This window comes from Monodelphis domestica, chromosome 4, assembly GCF_027887165.1.
Source record: "Monodelphis domestica isolate mMonDom1 chromosome 4, mMonDom1.pri, whole genome shotgun sequence".
Classification (NCBI taxonomy): Eukaryota; Metazoa; Chordata; class Mammalia; order Didelphimorphia; family Didelphidae; genus Monodelphis; species Monodelphis domestica.
Window position 1 is genome coordinate 413,543,266 of NC_077230.1, and position 24,951 is coordinate 413,568,216.

The 24,951-nt window shown below is 42.0% G+C and overlaps 1 protein-coding gene across 11 annotated transcripts in view; it reads right to left on the reverse strand.

Annotated features, from left to right (window-relative positions):
- PRKCZ (protein kinase C zeta) overlaps nt 1-24,951 on the reverse strand; it is a 251,095-nt gene that overhangs the window by 44,590 nt on the left and 181,554 nt on the right. For all 11 annotated transcript variants that reach the window (XM_056795988.1, XM_056795989.1, XM_056795990.1 and 8 more), the window contains one exon: nt 23,592-23,677. In XM_056795988.1, the coding sequence (XP_056651966.1) occupies nt 23,592-23,677 (86 nt within the window). The remainder of the gene's footprint in view (nt 1-23,591; nt 23,678-24,951) is intronic.

Here is a 24,951-nt window from a genome sequence, read left to right on the forward strand (position 1 = left end):
GTTTCCCTGACTTCAAGTCACAGTACAAAGAGACATTACCAATCGTGTACCTTCCCTCTGGGATCAAATATGTCTTTACATGTAGGTGCTGCATTTTTAAATTTTTTTATTTTAATATTATGCCCCCCATTAGACTGTAAGGTCCTTGAGAACAGTGACCATGTGTTTTACATTCTTTGTAATCCTAGTGATTTGCCCAGGGGCTGGGCATTCTCAATGACTTTGGAGGCATAGGCTATAAAAATTCCTGGATCCTACTGACTACCATATTCCAAGCATAAAAATGCTGAAAGGTGGGTGCTATGATTTTCACCCTCCTTTTGAAGATGAGGAAAATGAGGCAGACTTTCAGTGACTTGCTCAGGGTCACAAAGCTAGTAAGTTGTCGGAGGTTATGTTTGAACTCAGATCTTCCTAAATCTCTATCCACAACAACATAAATGTAAGGCTTTTTGTAAAGAGAATTTCATGCCAGTGGGGAAAAAAGAATGCTGACTGAGATTGTGCTGCAAGATTGGACAGTGACAAGTTGAGTAGAGTTTGATTGGTTCCTATGGCAATGAGATGACAGATAAGCAGACAAAACAATTTTTTAAATCACAAAATGATAGTATTTTGGTAAATTTACATTATGGTTTAAATATTGGGGGAGCGCCTTAGTAGAAATAAAAATATTCTGAAAACTTCTAACCACCTTTAAATGAGACAGAATTATTATAAACAATGAAAAAAATGGATATTCTTCCAAAAATGAGGTGAAGTTGGACAGACTGTTGACATCTGTGATGCCATTGGATCTAAAATTATTGTCCAACTCTGAGGTACCCACCTAATGACCTAGCAGACTGGTCAATATGGCAGCAAAGTAAAATGATAAATGTTGGAGAGGATGTGGCAAAATAGGACACTAATACACTGCTGGTGGAGTGGTGAATTGGTTCAACCATTCTGGAGGACAATTCAGAACAATGTGTAAAAGGTTTTAAAAAAATGTTTGTCCTTTGGCCCAGCTGGACCATTGCTGGGTTTGTACCCCAAAGCAATAATAAGCAAAAAATACTTGTACAAAAACATTTTTAGCCACACTCTATGTGATGGCAAAAAAATTGGAAAATGAGGGGATGCCCTTTGATTGGGGAATGGCTGGACAAATTGTGGCATATATTGGTGATGGAATACTATTGTGCTGAAAGGAATGATAACCTGGAGGGATTCCATGTGAACTGGAAGAACCTCCAGGAATTGGAGACACAGAAATGGATACATTGTGGTACAATCAAATGTAATGGACTTCTCTACTAACAGCAATCCAATGATCCAGAAGAATTTGGAGGGACTTTTGAGAAAGAATGCTATCTACATTCAGAGGAAGAACTGTGGAAAATAAAAAAATGATTGTCCCTGTAAGTTATCCTACTGACATATTTAGCTTGGGCAAGAAGGACATGAGAGGCAGCAGGATAGAGCACAAGGAGTAATGGAGACAGAGGAATTGGGTTTGAATCCCAATTACTGCCAGTGTGACATTGGGCAAATCACATATAATCTATGAATCTCAGTTTCCTCCTCCCTAAAATAAGGGATTTGGACAAGCTGATGTCTAAATCCCGTCCCTTACAAGTATGAATCTCTGATGAAGAGAAGGGTCCAGAGCTGAAGCAGGGTAAGAGGGGAATCAGATTATACTTGGGAAACTGGGAAATAATTCTGGGACATCTCTGAAAGGAAAAATGTATCTTTTACACCATATGGCTGTGGATCATGGGACAAGGTGATCTTGGAGAACCATCTTGCCAGTGACCCAAAGGAAAGGGGAGAAGTCTCATGGTGAGTATAAATAGGCTGGCGTGTGTTACCAGCATGACCGGCAAAGAAGAATGTTATAAAAGACAGTGTGGAGACAATAGGTGACTCAGTAGATAGACACAGCCTTGGAGATGGGAGATCCTCTGTTCAAATCTGACCTCAGAGATACTTCCTAGCGGCATGACCTTGTGTTAAGTTACTTAACCCTAATTGCCTAGTCCATAGTGTTGTTCTCCCTTGGAACCAATACTCAGTATTGACTCTAAGAAAAAAGTAAAGATTGAAAAAAAGGTATGAAGGATGTGTTGAAAAGTGAGAAAAGCAGTTAGATGCAGAAGACTCGAGTTCAAGTTTATTCATCTGTAACATGAGGGGACTGGGCTCAATTATACTGCCTTTTTCTGGCTTTGATTCTAATGCTCTAGGCTTTTGCACCTGGAATATATGGCCACCATCACTTCTCCCATTGGTGAGTTGGTCCCAAGGCCTCCATTTTGGGATAGACCCTGGCAAACCTTTCTTCCTTCCTCTCTTCTGTCCCTGCTTCTCATTCTTACGACTTAGACTCAATATCTATCTCTCTGCACAGGTTTCTTCCATGATGGCATGCTGCTTCCTGCATTGGTAAGTTACCTATCAATCAGTCAATAAACATTTATTAAGTACCTACTATGTACCAGGCACTGGCAAAGATAGTTCCTAATGTGACAAACATGCAGCCACTAGATACAAACAAGCCAGCTACTACAAGATAAAATGAATAATCAACCAAGGGAAGGGACTAGAATTAAGGGGAACTGGGAAAGGCTTCTTGTAGAAGGTAGGGGTCTACCTGGGACTTGAAGGAAGCCAAGGAGTTGGAGTAGAGATAAGGTGGGAGAGCATCCTAGGCCTGGGTGTGGGAACAGCATAAGATGATCAGGGGCTTCCATTCAGCAAGGCTGGGGAATGCCCAATACACCCCAGACTGCAACACATCTGAGTAGCCATAATATAGGAATGCCAAACATGCAGCCTGCTCCTCAGCATGAGAAAAACAAACTTTTCCCCTTCACAAATACTGTATGTTCTTCCAAGAAATCACTGGTGCAAGAATTCTATGAGTAGTTACACATTGACATATTGAATTATAATCTATAGAAAACTCGGTTTAGAACCAGTGAGGTCATCTAAATCCATTGCCTCTATTTTGTAAATCATTACTAACCATTGTCTCTGCAAAAGGCTTACATAATCCTTAGCCTAAGTCATTTCCCCAATAAAGTGTGGACTCCAAATCATTATACCATATCACTGATCAGCAAGAGAATTCTGCATGTCTGTCTGGCAGTTTGACCCTCCTGTGATCCCAGAATCATTTCTCTCACCCCAGTTTTTCAAACCACAAGTAATGCTCAACACATGGGGCTCCTCCCAGTTGGGTTTCCCACTCTCCAACCTACCAAACTTTCATACTAGATTCCCACCCCCCTTTTTAGCTCCTTTCACTATATTAGCTCCCCCCACTAGAATGTAAGCCACTGGAGGGCAAGAACTTTCTTTTTCCCCCCTAGAACAATGCTTTGCACATAGTAAGTACATAATCAATGCTTGTTGCGTTTTGAGGTTTCAGTTCTAAATCTGTGATTCTCCATGATCCAGGAAAAGAAAACTCCCTGGGAGCAGGGACTGAGGGAGTTTTTTGGCCTTATTTTGTATCATTGGTGGTTGGCTCCATGCCTGGCATATTGTAGGCCCTCCAAAAATGTTTGCTGACTTGACTAATGATAGATAAACCAATAACAGAAGACAGTGCAAAAAAGAGGTGCACCAAGAACCAGAGGATGGCCTGCAGCAGATTGGGAGGAACCATGGCACAGCATGGCAAGAATCTCCCTGGATAGATGGAGGGGCTCACAAATGGGGTTGTGTAGCCACTGAACTAACAACAGCTGAGGCCCAGAAAGGTGAAATCACTTGCCCAAGGTCATTAACAACTAGGGAAGGAGGTTGTTCTTCCCATTTGAAGCCTACAGCACAATTGGCCTCCCAACTAAAGTAATTTAACAATGATTGAAATCTTATCATCAGAAGGTTGGGTACCAAGCAAATAAATCTTGTTCAGTTCTTAAAACTCATGAAAATTATCTACCAGGGGGCAGAAGGGACGTAGCTATTTCTGTAGAGGGAGCACTGAGACCACATGGCAAAATAGTTTGAGATCCAAATGGCCTTGGTGGGATAGCCTGGGAACCTGTCCCACAATTTCAGACCCTGGGCATCTCTAATAACCTCTTTACAAACTCACCTTTGAGAAGAATAATAGCAATAATGATAAATGATGATAGTAACTAACATTTATTTAGTACCTACTGTGTGCCAGGCACTGTGCTCAATAATTTACAAATATCTCATGCAATTCTCAAAACAATTCTGTGAGTTATATTATTTCTAATTTATACAGAGACACCAAGGCAAGGGGGCAGGCAGCTAGGTGGTCTATTATTTAAGGAATGGGGGGAGGGAGGAGAGATGTTAAATGACTTGCCCAGGGTCACATTTGAGGCCAAATTTAAACCCAGGATCTCCAGTCTCCAGCCTGGTTGTCTATCCACTGAGCCACATAGATGCCCTCTGTGTAAGTCATTTATGAACTCGATTTCCTAAAGGATTGTCTAAGACTACAAGATGTAAAGCATTTCCATTGGCACAGGTGAAGACTCTAGACCAATGAAATCACAAGATCCAGTCCAAAACATATTTTTGTGATAGATTGATGGGGAAGTGAATTACTTTTCTAAAAGAACAACACTTGGCCAAAATACCAGGAAGCCAGAAAAATAGCGGTTCTGCCAGGAAATACTCAGAGAGTGGTGCCCAAGTGACATAATAGCCGCTGGAGCACCAGGCCACCATGTTCTCCAATCCCGCATGTCATTAAGATTTACCATCAAGTCAAAAAAGAAAAGAGAAAGCAGGGACAGGAGTCGCAAGCCAAACGCCCTTCATTTTAGAGCTAAAACTGAGATGCACACTTCTCTTCCCTCCACTCCAAGAAAACCAAACCTACTAGGGGCTAAGGACTCACTTGCTAATTGACAAAACTTCTGGGAAGAAAAGATGTGGGGAACAAAGAGATGCTGGGAAAATTGGAAAATAAAAAATGGCCACAACATAGACCAACAGGAATTCCAAATGGATCACATCATAATCACATTAGAAGAACCAAGAAAGAGATTTCCATATTATGGTCCTACTATGTGTTAGGCAGCTAGGTGGCATAGTAGATAGAGCACCCAGCTTGGAGGCCGGAAGACCTGAGTTCAAATCTGGTCACAGACACTAGCTGTGTGGCCCTGGGCTAGTCACTTAATGCTGTTGGCCTCAGTTTCCTAATCTGCCAAATGAGCTAGAGAAGGAAATGGCAAACCCTTCCAGTATCTTTTCCAAGAAAACTCTCTAAATGGGGTTGAAAAATAACTGAAATGACCAAACAACAGAATGACACAACCTGTGCCATGCACTATGCTAAAGCTTTACCAATATTATCTCATGGTCCTGGTAACAATCCTGGGAAGGAGGTATTACTTTATATTTGGGAAAACTGAGGCAGAGAGGTTAAATGACTTGTCCAGGGTCACACCGTAATTGTAGCAAGATTAGAACTGCTTCAATTGATTCATTGTTATATCCACTAAGCCAGCTAGAAGGAAAGAGTTCATGACGAGATAAAGGATAGAGAAAATTATCTTGAATAAAAATGAGCAATTTTGATTTTAAAAGTTTTTGCACAAACAAAACCAGTTGCTAAAATTAGAGGGGAAACAGTCAAACGTGGAAAATATTTGCAGCAATTTTTTCTTATAAAGGTTCTCATAGATAAAAGGAACTGATACAAATTTATCCCCAATTGATAGATGGTCAAAACAGGTGCATTTCAGAGGAAGACCTCTGACCTTAAAAATCAAAGGAAATCTGGGTTCGAGCTGTGCCTATGAGCTCAAAACTGGCCTCAAATACTAGCTCTACCTTTAACACATACCTATGGGACCACAGATAAGTCACTGCTCTTCTATAGAATTCAACTGTCTCACCTAGGAAATGCCAAGGGCTCTTCTTTCACAAGCTTCTGGTGAGACTCAAATAGTCTCTGAGTCTAAATCTGAGATTTAGAATTGGTAGGAGTGAAGCCCTTCATTTTACACATGAGGAAACTGAGGCACAGGTGGTCGAGTGACTCACCCAGGGTCTCCTGACAATTGTTTCTGAGGTAGGATTGGTAACCAGCTTTTCCTGGGCCAAAGCAAGAGCCCTGACCTCTAAATAGTCTCCCTATTCTTAAAAACTATAAAGTGCTATAAAAGGGTCATTATTATTATTAATTATTTGATTATATGATTATTATTAATCAACAAAGATTAATGGAGCATCTACTATGTACCAGCATTGGGGATACCAATACAAACATGAAACAGACTTTCTACTGAAGGAACTTACATAATTATTTATTATATTTGATACTAACACTACTCAGAGCTCTATTGATCAACATTACTGCAAAGCCTTCAGGACAAGGAAGAAAAAAAGAGATTTTCTGTATCTCTATAATGAGAAATATTTATTTAGTCAGTTCATGTGTGTCTGACTCTTTGTGACCCCATCTTGGGTTTCTGTGGCAAAGATACTGGAGTGGTTTGCCCCATCCTTCTCTAGCTCATTTTACAAATGAGGAAACTGAGGCAAACCAGTTGTGTCTGATTCTTTTGTGACCCCATTTGAGTTTTTCTTGACAGAGATACTGGAGTTGTTTGCCATTCCCTTCTACAGCTCATTTTACAAATGAAGAAATTGAGGCAAACTAGTTGTCTCTGATTCTTTTGTGATCCCATTTGGGGTTTCTGACAGAGATAATGGAGTGGTTGCCATTTCTGAGGCCAACAGAATGAAGTAACTTAACAAGTGTCTGAGGCTGGGTTTGAACTCAAGAAGATGAGCTCTCTATCCAGCTCTCCAGCTGTCTCAATGCTAAATAGCAGCTATTCCCTTATACTACCTCCTTACAGTCCAGGCAGGAATAATTTGCTTTGTAAATATCAGTAAGATTACAAAATAAAATCCAAATGGTTTGTAAATATCAGTATCCATATTGTCTTCTATTAGAACATAAGCACCTCCAGGGCAGGGGCTTCCTCTTTTGTCTGGACAATTTCAGTACAAAAGCAAGTATTAGATCAATACTAGTTGACTAATTTAAAAGTCAATGAAGGTTTCATTTTACAAAGCTTCCTCAGTGTATAATTGGATTTTACAAGATTCATGTGATAATTTTTCCCCAGTGTAAAAACATTTTTTACAAGTGCTTTCCTTTTAAAAAGCATCAGAGCTACCTTTACAGAGATTCAAATTGCTTTTTGTGTCCCCTTAGATCAAGGAATTTGAAAAAAAGCCAAGCTGTTTACAATTTGTCAGAATTAGCACTTGAAGGGTAAGAAAAGATGGACCAAAGTCTCCTCTCTCTAAGGGAGATTTCTTAGCTATGTCTCCCCAAGGACAACAAAAAAATAGCAGACTTAAAAAAAAAACAAACCTAAAGTTTAAAACAAAACAAAACCAAACCCTTTGCCACTTTCCTGCTCCCCTTCAGAAGCATCCAGTGACTCAAACAGGAAGCGCCTTCTATTTCTGACAGATCGCCAGCCCAATTCTAGGCACTTTCAGAAGCAGAAAGGTCAGGAAATTGACAAAGCTGACCATTTAGGATTTGAGCTTAGAGAAGGGGGGCTCCAAGCTCCAGCTCTGACACTCACTGGTTTTGTGACCATAAATAAGTCATTAATAATCTTTGAGCACTGCCAGCTCTTTGACAGAAGGGACAACCTCATTTCTGTCTGTGTTTTCCTAGCAGGAAACACAGTGGCTGGCACATAGTAGGTGCTTACCCTCCCAGCCTTGTTACATATTATTCCCTGCCCTTCCTGAATGCTTAATTTAGCCAAAATGACCTTCTTGCTGATTGAGGAATTTAGTAGCAAGTTATCAGAGTGGGGATTTGAATCCAGATCTCTGCCTCCAAAGCCAGTATTCTTGGTTTCCCCAAGTTTTTCTGCATCATGAGGCAGTGTCATTTTTTTTTTGTATAAACAAGGTGCACAGGCTAGAGTAATCCATCTAGACTTGGCCTTGAATCTTTTTTTCTGTGTCTCTGGGCAAATCATTTGAGTTCTCAGTGCCTCAGTTTCCCCACCTATAAAATGGATGAGAATCTGGTCTTGTACCTCTCTCAGGTAGAATTGTCAATATTGAGATTTGAACTCAGCGCCCCTGATTATTTTTGCATCCCAATGTTGTGGGGTACTAAGGTTGAACTCCCACCCCACCCCCGGGTTAGGGAAGGATACTTTTTGAAGAATGCAAGACTCCAAAACATAGCTTAAAAATAAAGAGAAATTTATTAATCTAGAAAGTAATATTGAATCTGGCCAGGAGGATAGTATAGGTCGGAACAGTAAGATGAAAGGCTGCTCCTAGAATCATCAGTTCTGGGAATTGATTATATACAACAATGGGGTTGTGTCATGGTGAGGACATGATTCTTTTTTAAACCCTTACCTTCTGTCTTGGAATCAATACTCTGTATTGGCTCCAAGGCAGAAGAGTGGTAAGGGATAAACAATGGGGGTTAAGTGACTTGCCCAGGGTCACACAGATGGGAAGTGTCTGAGGCCAGATTTGAACTCAGGACCTCCCATCTCTACGCCTGGCTCTCAATTCACTGAGCTACCCAGCTGCCACGTGAGGACATGATTCTACAGTGGTAAACACTCAGGCATTCGGGGTTTGGTCATCTGACCAGAGTCTCAAAGACCCTCATAGTGTAGGGGACAGATGGATGTCTGAGATACAGTCCGATGGTATTGAGGTGTAGCCTGAAGATGCATCTCTATGTCCATCTCAGACCTAAAGGACAGTCCAAGGAGGATAATTCTCTCACAGTCTTATGGAAGTTATCAGTTATTATTGGGTTAGGAGTCACAAGGACAGAAGGGAGCAAAGGAATTTCCCTGCTGGGGGGTACAATGCCCATGCCACCAACTAGAGAACATGTCCCACCGCCATGGCGTTCTACAACTGAATATACAATCCCCCACACCTCAAATGTTTTCCCTTCAAAGATCTGTGAATCTCCCCCTCAACCACATACACAAAAGCTACTAATGCCTCGATACTTTATATGTATTTACATGTTTCTCCGTTAATAGAATGCCAGCTCCTGAAGGGAAGGGATGGCTTTTTTAGACAATATTGGGTCTAAGATGGAATGTAAGGATTCAATTTTTTTTTTTTAGTTTTTAAAATTAAGGAAACTGAAGTAGCAAAGGTTAAGTGACTTGCCCAGGGTCACATAGCTAGTAAAAATCTGAAGCTGGATTTGAATTCCCATCTTCCCAGCCCTCTATCACTTAGTGGGCTTCTAGTAGTGGGAAATTAGGGATTTTTAAAGATAAAGAGTGAGTGCATTCCAGGCATGGTGATAGTTGATGGGAGTCCTGTTGTAGAAAGGTATAGGAGTTGTGTCAACGTGGAATCTAGAAGCCCCCAAACTTGTAGCCTAGAAAGATGTAAACTTGAGGCTTTCACCTTGTCACAGGTCACCAGCTGAAGGTCCTGAGTTCAATCCTTGAAAGGGGGCTGTAATACAATGGGAGATGTTTCTAAGGCAAAAAGAGGAATCTCTACTCAGAACTAACTCAAGGTCTACTGTTAGTCTGAGACTGGTGAAGCAGAACTTTCCCTCAGGGAGGAACTCTCATGTGACAAGGGCTTCCATCAACTGTCACCATGCCTGGAATGCACTCACTCTTTATCTTTAAAAATCCCTAATTTCCCACTACTAGAAGGCCACTAAGTGACATAGAGGGATGGGAAGATGGGAATTCAAATCCAGCTTCAGATCTTTACTAGCTATGTGACCCTGGGCAGTCATTTAACCTTTGCTACTTCAGTTTCCTTAACTGTAAAATAGGGATAATAATAGCACCTACCATCCAGGTTAATTGCGAGGATTTGCAAAATGCCTGGGACTCTCTCTCCCTCCCTCCTCTGAAATGAGCAAGTATTTATTTTACATAGTCAGAATTTTCCTCTCTGTGGCTAGTGGCCCAGTTGAATGCAAGCTCTTCCTTTTTGGTCCTTTTCATCCTTGAACAAGCGTAGGGCCTCATACAGACTGGACCCCAGTGGAATGAAGAAAAGAATGAGGTCATTTGTCCAGTAAACTTGGCTCTCAGGGGACATAGTTAAGAAGCAAAATAGGCATCCAAGTAGGCTGCCCATAAAACAAAACAAAAAAACATTCGGTAGTCTGTGTGCAAGTCACTCAATGACTCACGGCTAAGCCTCCCCCAACAAGGTACATTTAGAACATCTCATTCTTCAGTGTCCAAATATGGAGTGATATGCCCCATTAGGTAATGAGGTACCTGTCACTGGTGTATTCAAAAAGAGGCTGAATGACCCTCCAGGGCAGGGATTGTTACAGGGAAAATTCCCATACTAGATGACCTTTCAGCTCAAATCCAAGAGTCTTGAGTGTGACATTGGGATCACTGCTAAACCTATAAGACACTTATTTATTTATGGAATCATCAAGGACTATTTTTTGTTACTTGAAAAAAAACATCCATTTCTCTTAGCTTTGATAATTTTATTCTTCCTAAACCCTCACCTTCCATCTTTGAATCAATAATGTATATTGGTTCCAAGGCAGAAGAGAGATAAAGGCTACAGGCAAGAGGTTAAATGACTTGCCCAGGGTCACACAGCTAGGAAGTGTCTGAGGTCAGATTTGAACCCAAGACCTCCATCTCTGGACCTTGCTCTCAATCTACTGAGCCATCCAGCTGCCCCTTCTTGTCAGGTTTTCTAAAATAATTCAGGTTCAATATAACAATAGTCTAAATGTCAGCTCTCAGAAACAAAATTATTCACTCAGGTAATTGGTGTTGAGGACTAATTCTACTCATCCGATTTCCATCAAACAAAAGGGGAAACCGAGGCTCAAAATCTGTAGAATCTATAATTGATCTCATTCTGCCCCAGCAGGATTTGGAAATGATATGAGGGATCTGATGGAGGAGTGAGGAGAACATCTGGGTGAAGTATGACTAAGCCTAAATTCTAATTTCCATCTATCCTGGGAAGCTTTCCCAAAGTGGGGCAGTTGCTGACAAGTCTTCAAATTGGAAAATTTGTTCAGACTGTTCAGATTTGGTTCTACTTTCCCCCAACTGTTGCCCCATGGCAAATACCAGGCACCTTCCTTTGGGCTGTGGTGTAGTATGTGGGAACACGGAGATGACGGGGTCTAGGGGTGGTCAGAATTCTGTGGGCACAACATCCTGTCCTGAAATTCCAAGCTAATTTTAATTATGGATGAGGGGAAGGGCACTGAGTTTCTAACTTCATTATAGCACATTCCTGGTATGGATAGTGCCCCCCTGGATGCACATCAGTCACTCAACTGGCAGAGCCTTAGTTGCCTGAAATACTCAGGGTATCATTATCCCATGATTGCAAACTGTCAAAATTATATTCCTTAAGCAACAATATAATCATGTTACTCCACAGCTCATGAAACATCAATGACTCCCTCTTGCTTCATAGCAAAATACAGAATCTTCCCAGTGGTTTTTAAAGTCCTTCAGGATCTGGTTGCCCCAATTTCTTTTTAATCAGAAAGTTTCTCTTCTAGGCATCCTTAGTCACTTTTTTGTTGCTGTTCAGTCGTGACCAACTCTTGATGACCCCATTTGGGGTTTTTGTGGCAAAGATTCTGTAGCGGTTTGCCATTTCCTTCTCCAGCTCTTTTTACAGAGTCAAATAGGGTTAAGTGACTTGCTCACAGTCACCCAGATAGTGTCTGAGGCTGGGAATGATGTCTTATCTCATCTCATCTCTCGGTCTCTCTCTTTACATAGTTGCTTAGGGCACAGAGATGTAGCATCAAACAGCAAGATTTGAACACAGTACTTCTTGGCTCTGAGACCAGCTCTCCACACACCACACCAAGCCTCCACTCCTTCTTACCGAATTGTTTTGTTTTGGTTTTTTTTTTAATGGAAGCAGATAGTGGGTGGGACCTGTGACTTCACTGGTACAAGAAACTCCCAGTGAGGAAACTGCCTCCATCACTGCAGATGGGCCACATCTCTGCAGGGCTTCCTATGTCCAAGGCCAGCTCTCAAGAGTGATGGTGCCTCCTGCCTGATACATAGTGGGTCCTGAAAAAATGCTTTCTGCATTGATTTGAGTTGCTTCCAATCCCTTAAACATAGCAGGCTTTTAATAAATGCTTGAGCTGTTGCGAATAAAGCCTGTGCTTGAGACCCTACGGTAGGAGCAGGAAACCTGCCTCCAAGCTGTGGGAGGAGGGGTGTGGGGGGAAAGATGGAAAATGAAGGCTACAGGCAGGAGTTTCAAAAGCATTTTTTTAAAAAGAAAAAAGGGCATCATCTGACTTCCCAAAGGCTATGATTTTAAAATGGGAAATTGTGAGACCTACCCTGTCCTGTCTATTCACAGAAAAATTAAGGAGTACATTTACATTTCAAAGAAGTCTCTGGGACACCAAACCCAGTAAAATTTAGCAAAGGGACCCAGAGCAGAGGGGCCAGATTCTCAGGGAAAAAGAACCCCATTAGTGTCAGCAGCTTCAGTGAAACAAGAAAGGAGTTCTCTAGACATCTGCCAGAAGAAATTTCTTGTTAAAATGAAAATTTTAGCTGGGAGGTCAGGGAGGGAGAGAAGGGACATTCCTGGCCACACATCTATTCACAGAGCCCACCTTGGACTCAAATTATAATAATAGACTCCTAACTGTTCACATTAAGTCCAGATTCTTTCCTCTCCAATCACCTTCTAAAGAGTAGAAAAAGTGCTATTTCTAAACATGTCACTCTCCTGCTCTAGCAGCTTCAATAGCTCTCTAGTGTCTCTAAGTATAAATACTAATATACCTCAGTTGGGTATTGAAGGCCCTCTAGAATCCAGCTTCATTTTCTGGCCTTATTTCCCATATGTACTTTCATTTATGCTATGTTCCAGCCAAATAGTTTCCTGAACTTGACATTTAATCTCCAGCCTCTGCATTTATTTGGACAAGCTGTACCCTGTGCTGGGAAGGCACTTCTTCTCACGTCCCCCTCTTAGAATTTCTTCCTTCCCTCAAGCCTTAGGTAGCCTTCTGAGATCTTGAAAGTCTCTCTCTCTCTCTCTCTCTCTCTCTCTCTCTCTCTCTCTCTCTCTCTCTCTCTCTCTCTCTCTCTCTCTCTCTCTCTCTCCCTCTCCCTCTCCCTCTCTCCCTTTACCTTTCATTTTATGATCAATACTGGTATTGGTTTCAAAGCAGAAGAGTGCTAAGGGCTAGGCAATGGGGGTTAAGTGACTTGCCAAGGATCACACAACTAGGAAGTGTCTAAATACAAATTTGAACTCAGGACCTCATTTCTCTAAGACTATCTCTGACAATCCACCAAGCCCCCCAGCTGCCCCCAATATGTCTTCTTTTTCAAGCAACTGCTCCGTGAATCCATGTAGGAAAAACCAAATGAATCCCAAAATTGGATACTTCTCAGACTGTGACAACTGGGTAGATGGACAGTTGTTGAGTCAGCACATTAACGATGATGCAGACAGATCTGAACCCAGAATTTGATTGGATGAAATGAGAATTGAATCCCTCTTGTAATGGAGCATTTTACATAATCTCAAGCAAGCTTATTAATCTCTGATGCTAGATGACTATACGCTGTGAACCAGAGGATCAAAATGGGGCCAATAGTGCAAGGGAATCCTGGCAGGCGTGCATGGATGGGTATTGATGGCATTAGCAAGGATATGCAGTCAACATAGAACCGGGCACATAGGAAGCTCTGGATAAGGATGCCCACTCTACAATCGGAAGACAGAGAGAGAAGGAGAAGCAGAGGGGAGTCAAACAGAATCAAAGACTTAATTCGTGAAAGGGAGAAGTGAGATGCGAGGCTACCACCATAGATGGGACAATGACACATTTTTATTCTTTGCTTTAAGGGATGGTTGTGTACAATGGGGAGAGAAAGAGAAAGCTTAATGAATGCCTTTTGACTCAGATGAGACTGAGATGAGATGGAAATGGACCCTTCAGGTAATGACAGACATGGCCAAAAGGCCATTGGTGCCCATGGAAAGGAGACTTTCTATGCATTGGGGAAAAATCAGGAGAGACAGGCACCATCAATAATTCAGAGAACAGATGACCAGGGGACCATGTGGGCCAGACAGGGGGTGAGCCAGGTGGTAAATGTGTCGGAGGCCAGAAGACCCACATGTCTGGACAGAAGGTGCTAACTTGCTCTGGGTAAAGGTCACAAAACAGTCTTGGCAATGATCTCCCTAGCCACAACGACCCAAGGAAACTGTGCCCACTTCCCCAGGCCAGTGGCTTAGATCCTTGTGACATTCCAGTGAAGTCTATGGACTCTTTCTCAGAATGCAGATTTCTATCCACATTCATAAAGGAAAGAAGTACTCCATTTTGGGGAGAAATTAATGAAAATAAAGATGGACTTTTTTCCCCAGCTAAGTTCATGGACCTTGTGAAACCTATCCATGGCCCTTTTGGGTCTGTGGACCCCCGGATAAGGATCTCCCCCTCCTATTATAATCAGAAGATGGAAAGGCAGAAGCAGAGAGGGACAAGCAGCAGAAAGGAGTTACACAGAATCAAAGACTTATCTACACAGTTCAGCCCCAATTCTTTACATTAATGAAAGGGAGAAGCGAGAGATGAGGCTACCACTATGGATGGAACAACTTGACACATTTTTGTTCTTGGTCTTAAGTGATGGTTGTCTCAGACAGGGAGAGGAAGAGAGACACAGGGAAATGGAGGTGACATCAAAACAAATAATGTCAATTATTTGTATGTAAATTATTATATGTAAAGCAATAAGGTGGCAAGCCATGGTTTGAATCCCGCCTCAGACACTTCTCAGCTGCCACTTAGCCTTTATCTGCCTACATCCAGCCATCACATAGCTGTTCATAACCAAAGCATAGACAAGGGGCAATTCAAGTGCTCACAAATCCTAAAGGGTTCCCATCTCAATTGACCTAGGGATGAACATGGGACGGGAAGGGATGGAGCAGAAAGGGGGCAGGGTTCTGTACCAACATGGAGACAAGGGGGTCCTACTTCAATCAAGGATCGAGGTCACCATGAGCATGTCTTCCCATGTCCTTGTGTAGGTGTGGAACACTGGTCTCATAGGAAGGTTAAAGGTTGGCTCTATCACTTAATATACCTATGGCTCAGTGGATACAAAGATAGAGTAGGAGAAGAAGTTCTGGATTCAAATCCTCCTTTAACATATATTGTGTCAAAAGTCTCTGAGTCAGTAAATATTGATGAAGCACCTGCAATGGGGCACGCTCTTGAAAAGTGCTGGAGATACAAAGAAAAAGAAACTCTGTTTATAAGGTCCAACTTTCTTCACTTGTGAGTCAGTCCAATGAGGAAGTCATCTCGAGTAATACCATCTCGAATGAACAAGTCTTTTAATCTCTTGGGGCCTCAGCTCTGTACCTGAGATTGGATGAAACAGCCACTAAAGCCCTGTCCAGCTCAAGAGCTCTGATCTTCTGATCTACTGACCTTTCTGGGCTCCATTTCTAAAATGAGGTATTTAATAAAATGTGGCTTTTGGGGTAGCCAATGACCTCTCAACCTAAAATCCCCCACCTGTCATTTTACTTATTAGCAAAATGGGAGGCTGGTCGAGACAATTTTGTCAAAGTCTCGATTTATGATTCCACAATCCTCGGTCTATTCACTTGTAAAATGAAACCCAGAGTCGCCATCTATCCTTAAATTGAGGATTTCATAATTCACAGCTTACTGGTGGGATTAATAATAAAATGGTATTCGATGGCACGTATCTACCTCTAAATTTATTATTTCATGATCTTCATTTTAGTCATCTATGGAGTTGGTCGAGAAGATGTTTGAGAACCCCAAATCTCTCCTAAATCTGTAATTCCATGATCTTCTATTTACTCATCTGTAAAAAGATGGCATTGGGCACTCCTTGTTTTTTCCCCCTAACACAGAAGTGCATTCAGGCAAGTGTTAATTAGCACTCAGGGTACTGCGGATATGATGGCCACTGACCATGTTTCTTGGGCTTTCAGGTTATTATAACCTTAAAAATAATCCAGAAAGGAAATATGGAGACCGACGCCAGAAGTGGAATGAATGCTCCATTCAGGGCAGACCCCAGTGAAAATGTTCTTGGTGCATGGGTGGGTCGCCGGCGTCTCTTGTTGCCAGACTGAACTGCAGGATTCTAATTTGCACAACTGAAATCAGACCCAAGTGGCAACATTTGAAACTCCCATGGATGTGAGTGAGTGAGTGTGTGTGTGTGTGTGTGTGTGTGTGTGTGTGTGTGTGTGTGTGAGAGAGAAGATCATATTTCAAGTTTCACTGACATCCACAGTTGTTGCATGAGCATCTCTTATGATTAAGGAAAAGAGCCCTAGAACTCCAAAGAATTCTTTTTTGGGGGAAAAGTGCTTTTTCTTGGGGCAGGTCTTAGTGATCTTGACATTTTTTGAGTCCCCTTCCTGATATTTAAAATTGTTTCTTTAGAGTCGAATCTCTTTGCAAGGACTTTTTTTTGGTTAGATTCTTTTAAAAATGGAAATTTTTCCAGGCCCAGAGATGGGAGATCCTGGATTTAAATCTGGCTGCAGACACTTCCTAGTTGTGTGACCCTGGGCAAGTCATTGAGCCCCCATTGCCCAGCCCTTACCACTCTCCTACCTTACAACTAATACCTAGGATCAATTCTAAGACAGAAGGTAAGAGTTTAAAAAAAGTTATTTTTTTAAATTCAGTTTTGGTCAAAGCTGACATAGAAGCCTTCTATCACGAGCTGACATTTTGGGTTGGGTCAGTACCAGGATGAAATGGCCTTTCTTTTGCCTGGCTGTATTTAATACAAGACTTGCTAAAAACCTCGAACATGGAGCTGCTGAGTCCTCCAACTCGGAGGAAAGGGGGTATTTTTATTAAAAGCTTCCAAAATTAACATAAGAAAACAACTGTGACCAGCAAGAGCCCCAAAATATCTGGTGAGAAAAAACTGAGGATCACAGGGGGGAACAGGATGCTTATTAAGTCACTTGACCCCCATTGCCTAGCCCTGACCACGGTATTGACTCCAAGATGGAAGGTAAAAGTAAAAAAAAAAGAAGAAACAAACAAACAAAGGGAGATAATATTTATTAAGTATATTTATATATACTATATTCATATTAAAATTAAATTGTTAAAAGCTACGATCATCCTTGTGACTTAAGGATTAAATACTTTATAAATTGTGATGACAACAATCCTTTTTAAAAATTAATATATTTCCAAACCAAATTCTAAATATTATATTTAGCATGTTACACAATCTAATTATCGCCAGAATGCTCTCTCATTTTCCTGGCAATTCTTGTCAAACAGAGAGTTCTTTTCTAAGTAACTTAGAAGTTTTAGTCTTTACTGAATGCTGATCAAATTATTTCTTGATTTATCTTTTTCTAGCTTGTCCCATTGACTTTCTATTTATTCATGATTACTATTTGTTTAGCCATTTTTAATCATGTTCAAGATAAGATACTTCATGACTGCAGTAGAGGTTTTCTTGGCAAAGATACTGGAGTGGCTTGCCATTGCCTTCTTTAGGTCATTTTATAAATGAGTAAACTAAGGCTAACAGGATTAGGTGACTTGCCCAGGGTCATGCAGTTAGCATTTGGGTTTCTCTTGGCAAAGATATTGGATGTGATTTGCCATTTCCTGCTCCAGCTCATATAACAGATGAGGAAACTGAGGCAATCAGAGTTAAGCTACATGGCCAAGGTCACACAGCTAGTATCAAAAGCTAGATTTCTATTCTAAAATAATTAATCCTTAAGTCACAAGGATGATAGTAGCTTTTAACAATTCAATTTTAATGTAAATATTGTTCTTGATTCCCTGTTCCTCTCTCCCCACTGAGCCACCAAGCTGCCCTCTCATGATTACTGCCTATGGTATAATTTGAGGTCGGAAAGTGCTGTTTCCATTTGAATTCCTTCTTTTGGAAATTATCTTCCTTGATTGAACTTCTCCTCCTAGACATATAACCTAATAAAATCAAACGTGAAATGAACTTCCTCCCCACCCCCAAAATCTGTAAACACTGCTTTCATGAATAACAAACTGGAAACAGAAGAGATGTCCACAGAGGAAGAGCGGGTGAACATGATGGAATGTTTATTGGGACAGAAAAAAGGAAGAATGTCAAGAATTCAGGAAAGTATGAGAAGACTTACACGAACGGATGCAAAGTTAAGTGAATGTGCTTACTGGCGACGGCTATTGTAAAAGGAAACAATAAAAAAGGGTAATAATTGAAGATAAATATAATGATTACATTTGACCCCTAAGAAGCCAGGTGGCTTCTTCCCAGAAAAGGCCAAAGAATAACGTAGACTCCCTTTTATCTCTTTTTCATGTTCTGTGTTAGAAGGAATGGCTCAGAGGTGTGCAGAGAAGGGGATATATAGGGAAAGGCAATTGATTTAAATTTATTTAAAAAAGGAAATTAGCAATAATTTTTAAAAATAGTTTAGAAGGAGTCAGAGCCTTCTTGGGGTAATCTGCTATGTTGTTTTTTTTTTAAGTCATAGTAAATGAAAAAATAATGTTCATTTCTAAAGGAGCTTTTATCAAGGTTGTAATGAAAGGGGGGGGGAAGAAATCATTTGTGAATGGTGTATTCTTGGAGATAAGTTAGATCAAGAACTGGAAGGGTCTTCGGAGGCCAGTCCTCATTTTCAAAAAGAGTAAACTGAGGCAAAGAGAGCATAAGAACATAATCAAGGTCATAGAGCCAGGATTTGAACCCAGACTTTCCAACCACATGCCCATTGTTGAAAAAGAGATAGAGAGTGGGGCAGTTAGGTGATTCAGGGAATAGAGCACAAAGCCTAGAGGCAGGAGGTCCTGGGTTTAAATCAGACAATTCCTATCAGTTCAACCTTGGGCACTTGACACTAAGCCACAAGGTAAGGGTTTTTAAAAGAGAAAGAAAAAGCTAATTGTTTATTCTTTAGCCACCCACGATGGAAGCCAAGTATAAAGGTCTGGAATACTGTAATAAACTTAATGGGTCTTCATTATTATACATCAAAAGGTATGGCAGGTCAGTATGCTTACTTGGAACATTAGGTTCTATTGCTAGTACATGAATATGTGCACTTCAAATGCTATTAAAATACAGGGAGGTACAAGAAAAACATTATTGGACTTGGAGTCAGAGGACCTCTATGACCTTCAGTTTCCTTTGCTGTCCAGCTCTAACTTACTCCCCTCATTTTATAAAATCACACAGATGTCTCTCTCCACCTCTTCTCTCTCTCACCCTCCCTTTCTCTCCCCTTCAATCTCTCTCCCACCCTCCCTCCCTCCCCTCTCTCTCTCTCTCTCTCTCTCTCTCTCTCTCTCTCTCTCTCTCTCTCTCTCTCTCTCTCTCTCTCCCCCCCCCCCCCCAGCATTTTATCCACCTAACCACCCAGTTGCCCTTTGTATAACTTTAACCACCTTCTCCTTGTGTGACCTTGGGCAAGTCAATTCCTTTCTGAGCCTCAGTTTCATCATCATCTTCAAAATAAGGAGCTTGGATTACATAATAGATTTTCTACAATTACAGAGATGAAAGTGATCGCACCTGCAGATCCCCAGTGCGAGTGACCAGTTAAGTCTTTGCTTAAATAGCTTCGATAAGGAGGAAACCGCCCCCTCTGGAGGTAGCCCCTTCTATGCTGGAACAGCTTTATTAGGGAACTAGTTTTCCTAATTTCAGGCTGAAATGTTTACCTCTTTTCAGCTCTTCCTGTTGTTCCTTGGTCAGCTCTGAGAAGACCATTTCCAATTTGTTCTGCACATCATTCCCTCATTATACTGAGAGCTCCTCGAGGGCAGGGATTGTATTTGTCTTAGTGAAGTGCCTGATATGCAGTAGGCACTTAATAAATGCTTGCTGACTTGGCTTGAACATTCTCATCGTACCTGCAGACACTCAGAGACATCCTGCCTTGACATCGCTTATTCCTATACTTCGTCCTCATCATGAAGAGCCCCTCTGACAGAATCTAAATGTGCCTTTCTGTCCTACTGTGAGTTCTGAAGAACATTCCTATAATGTCTTGGAATTATCTGGGCAAGTAATATTGTTTCCCACATTTACAGATGAGGAAACTGAGGCAAATGGAAATGACTACCCTTGTTATTCCCTCTGAGTTACTCTATTTTAAGAGCAAGCAAGCAAACAGTGACAAGCAAGACAAATTTCACCAAAAGACAAAGAAAGAAGGGTAGCTATGTGGCTCAGTGGCTAGAGTGCCAGACTCAAGGAGGAGGAGGGTTCAAATCTGGTCTCAGATGCTTCCTAGTTGTGTGATCCTGGGCAAGTCACTTCAGTCCAACTGCCTAGCCCGTACTGCTCTTCTGCCTTAGATCTGAGACAGAAGGCAAGTGCTATTTTAATAATAATAACAAAAGACCAAGTAAGAGAAGATGAACAAGGACAACATTGTCCACTTGTTGATATTTGGAAAGGGTGGACAACTACAGGAATGTACAAGCTGGCTACAGGAACACAGGAATATGATGGGCAGTCCAGGTTCAGAAAGGGAAAAACAAGCTTATTTTTATAGCATTTTTTTTGAAAGCCTCATTTGCAGTAGTGCTATAGATATCTGAGAGTAGTAATTTAGTTTTCTATCATGGAGACTGGAAAAAAAATACACACAGAAATCCACCTTCAAAGTCAGTGATGTCGAGAATGAATGAGGTCCATTGGGTATGAATCACAGCTTAAGGTAAAAATCAGAATATCCAAAAGCTTTTAGAACTTGAGTGCCCATAGTCCCATCATCTCTCCCTCTCTTCCTTCCTCCTTTCCTAGCCTTACCTTCCTTCCCTCCCTTCCTCCCTCTCTTTCTTCGTCCTTTTAACTTTACCACTCCCTCTCTCTTCTTCACACTGCCTCTCTCTATTTTTTCCTTCCTTCCTTCCTTCCCTATCATTAAACCTTACCTTTCCTTCCCTCCCTTCCTCTCTCCCTCTCTTTCTTCATCCTTTCCTATCTTTACCACTCCATCTCTCCCTTCCTTTCTCACTCCACTCTTCTCCTTCCTTCCCCACATCCTCCCTCTTTGTCTTCTTTTCTCCCTCCCTCCCTCCCTCTTTTCATATAAAACTGTAAGTAGTAATGGACCCCTTCTCTTGGGTTGCCCATCAAGCAATGAATGAGGCAGGATTCAAACACAGGTCTTCCTGATACCCAAACTGGCATCCTAACTACTAGAGCTTGCTGCCATTTAAGTATATGTTTTAGGAGTCTCAATCCCACAGTAGCATACGAAAAGGGCTGTTAATACTAGAAGCCAGTCCACATCCATGTGGGCACCCTAACAGGCCCCAGAGCTTATATAATAACAGCAATTTCAAGAGTAAAGAAGTAACACCGTCAACTCCTGATCCCCACACACGGCAGCCAGTCACATTCCATACTAGAAACCCGGAATGTCAAAGACTATTCTAAAGAGTTTCTGTGTTCCTCATTATTCAAAAGCTGTGGATCTCGGGCTCCATAAGGAGTCGAGAGCATTTCCCAATGGACATTCCAAGGATCATTTCCTCTGGGAAGACTTCCTCTCCCCAAATAATTTTATATATCTTTGCCTGTTTATATGTCCCCCTAGTAAAATGTAAGCACTCTGAAGGCAAGGACTATAATAGTCTCGGTATCCTAGTGCTTAGCACAATACTTGGTTCTCTCTCTCTCTCATCATGCTGTTCATAGAATTACCATATAAATCACCAGAAATTTTCTTCAACTTCTTTTTTCAAGGGTTCTCTGTATATCTGTCTTCTCTCTCTCTCTCTGTCTCTCTCTGTCTCTCTCTCTCTCTCTCTCTCTCTCTCTCTCTCTCTCTCTCTCTCTCTCTCTCTCTTTCCCTGTCTGTCTGTCTCTCCTCTTCCCCACCCTCTACATATATATTTTTTTATTTTTCTGTGTGTGTATGGATTCCATCAAAAAACCTTAAAAACAAAAAGCAAAAACAAGAGACATTTCTGTGATTTTAAAGATTCCCAAAGCCCTTTAGATCCATTATTTTATTTGAGCCTCCAACGATCCGGTGCCAGGTGGTATACATATCACTGTCTTTGGGGGATGAAGAAACCGAGGCTTACAAATTAAGAGTTCCCAGATCTTAATCATGCTGGGACTGAGTTAGAGCATGATCTCTGATGGAGTGAATAGGGCCCTTGGAGCCCAAAAGACCTGGTTTCTAATGCTCTCTCTGGCACAGATTGGCTGATGGACCCTGGGGAAGTCACCCGGGCTCTTAGTGCTAGAGGGAACTCTCTGAGACTATTCATGGGAGGGAAGGTGCCAACCTATGTTGGCAGAGGGAGTTTCCTCATCTGATCAGGGAAAGCACAGGCTCTGGGTCTAAACCCCTCTCCTAGCCATTAAAAAAATTCTGTCTCCTTACCATCTGAATTGAATTGAATAGTAGCATAATTTCAGAACTGCCCTATATCTGTGGTATTTAAGGGAGATTTAAAAAAAAAGGGGGGGGTGGGAGAAATAAAACAAAACAAAAAAGGAAATGAATGGCAGAACAGATCCCCCCCCCACTCAAGCAGAATATAACCCACCTCAATATGCTTGAAGATGTGGGAAGCTCCATAGCTTGTAGTATGCCATGGTGGGAAAGGTAGCGGACTGAGCTTTCAGAATCACACAAGTTCAAGTCCCAGCTGTCTGTGCGATCGTGAGCTAATCACAGCCCCTTTCTGAGCCTTAGTGAACTCCCTTGTAAACTGGGGATGACAATCTCTGCCTGGCCTCCCCCTCTCGGGGTGGTGGCTAGAAGGGCCCTCTGCAGCTCTGGAAATGGGAGCTGGGACAGGAGCCTCCATAACTGTGGCAGAATGGACCCAGTTGAGATTTCAGCAATACCTCTGAGGTTGGCTGCTCTGGTGGGGCTGCTCGGAGCCCCTCACGGATACTGGATAGCCCAGTTTCCGGCTTAACAAAAATACAAGGGCACTATTATTTATCTCATTAGCAGCAGCATGGTTCCCTAGCTGCAAGAATTTTAAGCAATCAGGCTTACAAGAGTCCAAATAAATGGACTACAAGAAACAACAAATGCTAGACAAATATTTTTTAAAACCCTTTCAACTGTCTTTAGGAGTAGTCACAGGCTGAGGTGAGAGGAAGCCTGGCTTGGAATATTACTGGATTAAAAAAAGAAAAAGAAAAGAACACCCCCCCCACCCCCATACACACAGACACACCATGAAAACAACTCGAGATGGGCTGAAAAATAAAGCTCTTCTATCATCCACCCAAGACAGTAAAGAATGCAAGGACTTCTGCCTTCTCATCATTATGCACCGAATACAAACAGACTGGCCTCACATGCAACCCTCTCTCTCTCTCTCTCTCTCTCTCTCTCTCTCCCCACCCCCATCCCTCTCTCTTGTTGCTTTTCGACAAGCAGGGGAGAAGCCCTGGCCCCGGAAAAATGGCACAATCGATGTCTCCCCCCAGCTTTCTCCCTCTTCCTCCTCCTCCTCCTCCTGCCCACCCCACAGGCCCCCCGGCAGCCTCAGCCCTCAAAGCATTTCCCCAGTCGGTCGCAGTACTCACTCTGTTAAAACGTTTGGCTTGAAACAGATGCCCATTCACTCGGTAGAGTTTCCTCCATCTTCTGGCCCCACGGCGGTAGATTGATTCTAGAAAGGATATTAAAAAGGTGTAAAGCAGCAACATAGTACATAGCGGATGCAGCCTGAGATGCACGAGCTTGGAACAGCCCTGCTTTCCTTTGCATCAAAACAGCCGAAATCCTGGATGCCAAACCATTCTCGAGAATCACCAAGGAAAAGCTTGAAATGACAGCTGCTTCTCCCTCCAGCCTCTCCCTTCTGTCTGCCCCTCTCGCTCTCTCGCTCTCGCTCCCTCTCTCTTTTCTCACATGATAATCATCTTGTTACAGTTCCCAGGGCTGCTGGCTGCCTGGAGCTCAGGTGAGAAAGACGCGGTCAAAAGCCTGGCTACCCTGCCCTGGAAGCCAACTGGGGAGGGGCTGGGGGAGGAAGCCTACAACATTGCTCCCAGCTGAGGCACTTCTGTATTCCAACACAAAGGAGAGATGTTAGCTCATGACAAGGAGGGGGTGGGGGGTGGGGGGGAAATCCCAGAGTTAGGACCAATTACATATCTGATGGGTTCTGTAATTGGCTGGGCTCTTCATTCTCCTTACCTTGGGGCTAAGGCAGGAGAGAGAGAATCTATTTCCTCCCACAATGGAGCATAAACCCAGTGGTACTGTGAGCTTCTGTGATTATTGCCATGCTGTCCTAAGATCCCTGGGAAACTTCACCATTTTAGACGCTTTCTCTAGTCACACACACACACACACACACACACACACACACACACACACACAGAAACTTGAAAGTGCTTCAATCTTTCCCTAAAGGATATTCCAAATTAAAAATTATTCTATTTTTTATTCTCAGTGATGTTTTTAAACACTTCCCTCTTTCTCCCTCCCCTCCTCCCTCTCTCCTTTATCCCTCTGCCTGTCTGTCTCCTATCCATCTATCTATTCATCCAACCATCTACCCATCAATAAATTATCTTATCTATCCCTTTATCCCTCTATCTATCCATCTCTCAATCCATCCATCCATCCTTCTTTCTGTCCATCCATCTATATACCCTAAAATCTATGTATATGTATAACTATCCATCCATCAGTCTATCAATTATCTTATCTATCCCTCTATCCATCCATCCATCCATCCATCCTTCTTTCTGTCCATCCATCTATATACCCTAAAATCTATGTATATGTATAACTATCCATCCATCAGTCTATCAATTATCTTATCTATCCCTCTATCCATCCATCCATCCATCCATCCATCCATCCATCTATATACCCTAAAATCTATGTATATGTATAACTATCCATCCATCAATCTATCAATTATCTTATCTA